We start from the raw sequence: 6,134 nt of genomic DNA on the forward strand, positions 1-6,134 counted from the left end.
GCTTTGGGGTTGGCAGCACAATTCCTTATTCACTAGGCCACCAGAGGTGTCAGCAGGGTTGAGCTCTCTCTGAAGGTTCTAAGGAGATCCTTCTTGCCTATTACTGAAGTTGGGCTGTTCATCTTGCTGTTATGTACCATCAAGACAGAACCAATACACAGCTAACCCTCCAGCAGTTTTTCAGAAAATCACATCAGAGGAGATTGCCCACCTTTCTCTTGTGGAACAGCTGGTGATTTTGAACTGCGTACTTTCGGGGTGGGAAATTTAAAAAAAATTTTAGTGTTCCTTGGGCTTTGGCAGCAGCATCCTAATTTATTTCTCCATTTTCACAAGACCATTTTTCTTGTGTGTGTCTGTGTATTCTCCTCTCTTATAACCTATTCTTTGTTATAACCTTTTCTTCTAAGAGAGAGGTCTGGTTGCCTAATAGGTAGCAAGTTGCACTGCCAATCCAAACCTTCTCTGCAGGAGAAAGATGAGCAATCTCTTGTCACTTGACTTATAATCCTGACATCTCCTGGAAGATCCACTATGAGTCAGTTTCAAATTGATGGCTTTTTGTTTGTTTGTTTTTGTTTTTATTTTTTTTATCTTTGTAAAAACACAGTCACCAGGTTTAAAGCTCACTCCCCAATTCAGTATAGGCAATTACACCTGCAGTGACCATATTTCCAAGTAGGACCATATCCAGAGGTTACAGTAGACACAAATTTTGAGGGGATACTATTCAATACAATAGAAAATCATTATATAAATTTGGAATTTTAAGGCTGAAAGTAGAAGACAATCAATAGCATCATTCCATTTTAGGTGAGAATGGAAAAAAATTAGTAACAGACAATTTAGAGTTTAAACAGTGGATTGATATCCTCAGATAATTTTGTATTCTACTCCCAGATCCATGCAAGTTAGTATGCTAACTCAAACTTGGTACATTTCTGAAAACACATACAAAAGTCATTTGTGCAAAAATTTCATAATAATGGATTTATATGTCAAAGTAAAAAATATTCTCAAATCATTGCTTATACTTTGTCTTTAAACAAAATTTTCAGTAGTGAATTCCTAGTATTTCTTGCATTCTTTACTTTATTCTTCTCTAGACCAAGTGAAAATAAGTTAACTGGTTTAAATTCAGTAAGTGTTTGATGCAGGCTAAGTATTTGCCGCTTTTATTCAATTATTATTTCCATCTTAGTCAAAGACGCTTTTACTTAAACCTGTGTTTCTTATCACCACTCTCAGCACATCTATTTTTGTTCTTACTAACTTTTATGAACTACAAGAGAAAAAGAATGTGATTTGAAAATCCAAACATCCTCTAGAGAATACCAGCACTATTGTACGGAGAAAGATAGAGCAGCAAAATACAATTGTTGGCAGATAATGGCCCAGGGTGGTAAGCTGGCATAGTTATTTGTCAGGATATGCATGAAAGTACAAATTAAGAGTGGAAAGGCAAGATAGAGTGTCAATGAATAAAAAAGCATTACTTTTCAGTGAAGTTCTAATTCTCTGGCTGCCATTTATGGTAAATATTTTATAGATCAAGTTGCAGATCTCAAAGTGTTGTCTAATAAGTAACATGAGACTCCTTTTTCCCCATTAATTGTGTGCATCAGTCAGCATAGGTGAAGTTACACTGCAGCAACAAGAAACCCATAAAATCTTAGTAACATTAAGCAACAAAAGCTTATTTCTCTCTTAGGCTACATGACCATCATGCAACAGCATGGGATCCTCAGAAGCGAGACCCAAACCAGACTATTATTGCCAAGTTAATGTCAACTTATCATAACCCAGTGTGTTACACAGAATAAGTATTTCTTAGCTGTTATCTTTATAGAACCAGTGAATAATCAATTTTTAGATCAGAAAAACTTATGAAAATCCACTGCTACAAAATCAATTCTCCTAATAACCCTCCACTCCAATTCTGAGGCTGTGAATCTTAACAGGGAGACTATTTGTCTTCCTGCTGCAGAACATCTGGTGGATTTAAACCACTGAGCCTTCAGTTAGTAGTATGACATACAGCTGCTAGCTCCAAGCTATTTGCACCACCTAAGAATGCATTGTCTTTAACCAGTGACAAAGAGAAAGAGTTCCTGGTGCCTTTACACTGCTGAGCAAGGTGCATGTCCCCTCTGCTCATTGTCCAGAACATGGTCCAACTAACCATCAGCAGGTTAGAAAGAGCAATTCTACTGCATACCTCAACAGTGGAAGTCAGGGATACTTTGTATGCAGCACCAATAACCACCAAATTGTGTGGTAATGGTGCAGAGGGGTGTTATCATGTATTTGATACTCCCATCTACCTTCATAATCTGCTAAGATATTTTCTGGGTTGTTTTTCATTGTTTGTTGATTGGTTTGGTTTGGTTTTTCTCTACCCACAGGAAGACTGACCCAGTCCCAGAGATGACCACTCCTGAGAAATTGTACTCCAAGGTCATGCAGACTCTGAAATATCTCGATTCCCGCCTGCCTAATGGCAGCCATGTTATTTTCTACGGTTTAGCAGATGGAACGTTTCTCTGGGATCACTTGAACAACAGATATCATCCTCTCGGTATCAGTTTGAAGACTATTTTACCCTTTACCAACCTAACTGTATAAATAGCTCAGTGTATTCAAGGTTTGAGATAGATAGATAGAGAGATGATAGGTATTTCCCCAACCATATAAAAATAGACCCAAATTGTTATTCTATGATGGGCCATAACTGATGAACAGAGAAAACCCCAGGTACAGTAGCTAACATTCATTGTTCAAATATGGACAGAGTCAGAGCAAAGGCCAGAAAGGACAGAAGTATCTAATGGAGAATTAGAACAAATAGTAAGGTAATAATTGAATCTAGGAAATCTTTTTATTGAACATGAAATCTAGATGAGATAATAAATCTCAAACAGAAAACAGCACAGAGTAAAGACAGGAATTTCTCCAAACTTCAAGGAGACTAAAGATAGTGCCCTCTGGTGGTAAGTTAGGATTCCCTCCCTGTTGAGACACTTGTTATTGTTGTTAGGCACCATCAAGTCGATTACAACTCATAGTAACCCTATGAATAGCCAATCTGAACCCTGCCCTATCCTGTGCCATCCTCACCATTTCTGAAACACTCAAGCCAACTGCTGAAGTTACCATTATTAATCCATTTCATTGGGGCTCTTCTTCTCCTTCAATGACTCCCCATCTTTCCAAGCATGATATCCTTCTTCAATGAGCGGTTTTGAAATGCCTTCAAGATCCCCAGGAACTGCTACTGGCTTCTCTAGCTTTCCAGACCATTCTAACATTGTAAAAGTGGTAGTGATTCATATTATGGGGAACTATACTAATCCCTAAAGCGATTCTGTGAGATAATTTAATTAATAAAACATTTCTCTCACAGGATCGCTTTAAGGATTAGTATAGCTCCCCATAATTTAGGTAACTTCCTGAATGTTCAATTAGTAATCTACTTTACCCTTTGTTTTTCTGAGGGATTAAGCCTGTATACCTCATTGCACATATAAGCTCTACTTTCCATGTCAGGAGAGAGTTTCTTTGCATATGGCTGGCACAGGATGGGGCAGGCTCAGATGGGAAGTTTCCTCCTATTACAATTTACAGCCTCAGAAAACTGATGGAGAGTTGCTACGAGTCAGAACCAACTCTACAATGTAAATTTTGGTTTGATATATTGGAAGCAGGAGTGGCATCCACTTCCTAAACAACATGCCTTTTATAAATGAACTTTTACAAATGTTGATAGTTACAGAAAGGCTTCAGGCCTTTTGTTCATAGGGTCATCATGAGTAGTGCTCGATTTGAAAGCAATCAACACACACATATATACGTATTATATAGCTACATTCTGATATCAGATGAAGGGGAGACTGTGGGAAGCAGTTCTACTCTGAAAGGTGGAGTCGTGTGGAATGTTTGATTGGTTTTTTATTTAAGCCTTTTGTATAGAGTCAATACCACTTTCTGGAGGGCATTTGTATTTAAAAGTCAGTTGGGCTCTGCGGGCCTAGTGCAATGATAATTTAAAGGAACATTCTTCTCAGTGTTGCAACACTGGTCTGTCAATTTGCTGTACTGAGGTAACCCGGAGTGGCTGTGATGCTGAACTCTATACCGTTGGGGCACAGAATGCCATAATGGTTACTCATGGTGGACAGCTCCCAAATTCAGATATGTTTGATAGCGGGAGTAGCATCTACTTCCTAAACAACATGCCTCTGGAAACTATGAACTTTGAGAAACAATAGTTATAGAAAGACTTAAGGTCTTTTGTTCATAGGGTCAATATGAGTTGCGCTCACTCACAGCAATCAACAACAAACAACAACATACACTGAGATAGATGATAGATAGATAGATAGAGAGATAGATAGATAGATAGATAGATAGATGATAGATAGACAGATAGATAGACAGATAGAGATAGAGTACCCACTCTGTGCTAGATAAACTGCAATAGACAAATAGGTTTAAATCTTTTCCTACCTACATAAGGCTTATATTCTAGTTGGGGGGGAACCCCAAAAGTATATAAAAAAATAGTGTTTGGGGAAGAAAAGTCACCAAGGTAAGGGGTTAGGGAGTGTTGACCTCCATCCTGTCTGAGAAATGTCTACTGGGAGAGATGCAGACACACTGCCTCGGCTCCTTACTGACCATGGTGCGCTGGTCAACAAGCAAAAAGCCTTACGCTTTCCCGAGATTACTGTGTTCATATTTTTTTTTTGAGGACTTGATACCCTTTATTGCTCTGAGAATTTATGAGGGAGGACCGCTGGGAGGGACCTCCAGGACTAGGGTGGAAAAGCTGGGTGCAGGGTAGCTAATGGACAGTGAGCTCAAAGAGCCACCCACGAATCTGCTAGTCAGCCCTTCCCTCCAAAGCTCAGGAGACTCTGGGGACAGGAAAAGCCAGGGCTCCCTGCCAGGGACCACAACCAGAAACTAGGGTCAAGAGAGATGGCCTGATAGGTCCCAAACACCTAACCCTATGCCAGCTGAGGGCAAATGAGGACAGGAGACTAGATGCTTTCAGAAAGAACTTCCTGTTCTGGGCACTCCCTCCCCCATCCTGAGGGCGCCCTGGATGGCACACGTTTCTAGGCCAGCACACGCCTTTAGCTGCACCATTACTGTGTTCATATTTTAAACTCAAGCTAAGGAGTTTTGGAGTTCCAATTAGTTTCTTGAAAGTGTCAAGTGAACAATTCAAAAGCTGAAGACTTGAATCTCTGCCCTGAGCATCCATCCTCAGGGGTTGATGTGGAGGGCTCAGTTTCACAGGTGAAACCACCAGACACTTGTCACCTACATATTTAACTTGTTTGTGTTTTTTTGAATCTACCTTTGTCCTCCTCTTCAGTCCCTACTGAAGTTAACCTCCTACCTCTCCCCTCAGTGAATTCCTCCTCTCTATATATAATATAAGAGTAAGGACTCTGGTTGCTCCATTGTGGAAATGACAGTGGATACCCAAATTCCAGTCTCCCCACCAATGAAGCTAACTTTATTTTCCTCTTGACTTCCTTAAGTGTACAATTAATGTCATTTTTATCCAAACAAAGCACTGTCCAGTCTCCCATACTCAAAACCTCAAACTCCTAGTACTCAGTTGGCTGGCCCTCCAGCAAGTTTCCAAGACCATAAATCACGAGAGAGGAGATGGTCTTTCTTTTTCAGAATAGCTGGTGGTTTCGATATGCCAGTCTTTGAGTTGGTGATACATCTCTATCCATTAAACCACCACCTCTCTAGTCTCCCAAAAGGAAATAAATTCTTCTTATTAATAGAACTTTGATTCTTCTCCCTAGAAATGATAACACCATCACAGTGGGAACTAGATCCCCTCCTAGATGATCTTATATGTATAAAGGATGATCTCGCAGTCTCTTAGAGTTACTGAGCATGATGAAAATTTCTGTCCCCCAAAAGATTCTTTGAGATTCCTAATTTCTCTTCTCCAGTGGTGCTGCTGAAGGTTGTCCTCATCCTACTCAGTCACGCCAAGGGGGGCTTGGCTTTGGGTTTTCAGATTTCAAATCCCACTTCTTTCTATAAACTCAGACTCGACTACTTCCATGAATTCTCTCAACATGCCATGCAATTTTCACTTA

The 6,134-nt window shown here is 39.8% G+C and overlaps 1 protein-coding gene across 1 annotated transcript in view; it reads left to right on the plus strand.

The window, feature by feature from the left end:
• Window positions 1–6,134, plus strand: part of AOAH (acyloxyacyl hydrolase (neutrophil)) — a 362,932-nt gene that overhangs the window by 282,192 nt on the left and 74,606 nt on the right. Inside the window, exon 16 of the mRNA XM_006887625.1 lies at window positions 2,406–2,578. Within this exon, the coding sequence (XP_006887687.1) occupies window positions 2,406–2,578 (173 nt within the window). The remainder of the gene's footprint in view (window positions 1–2,405; window positions 2,579–6,134) is intronic.

Source organism: Elephantulus edwardii, unplaced genomic scaffold (genome assembly GCF_000299155.1).
Source record: "Elephantulus edwardii isolate Elephantulus edwardi_28Jun2011 unplaced genomic scaffold, EleEdw1.0 scaffold00059, whole genome shotgun sequence".
NCBI lineage: Eukaryota > Metazoa > Chordata > Mammalia > Macroscelidea > Macroscelididae > Elephantulus > Elephantulus edwardii.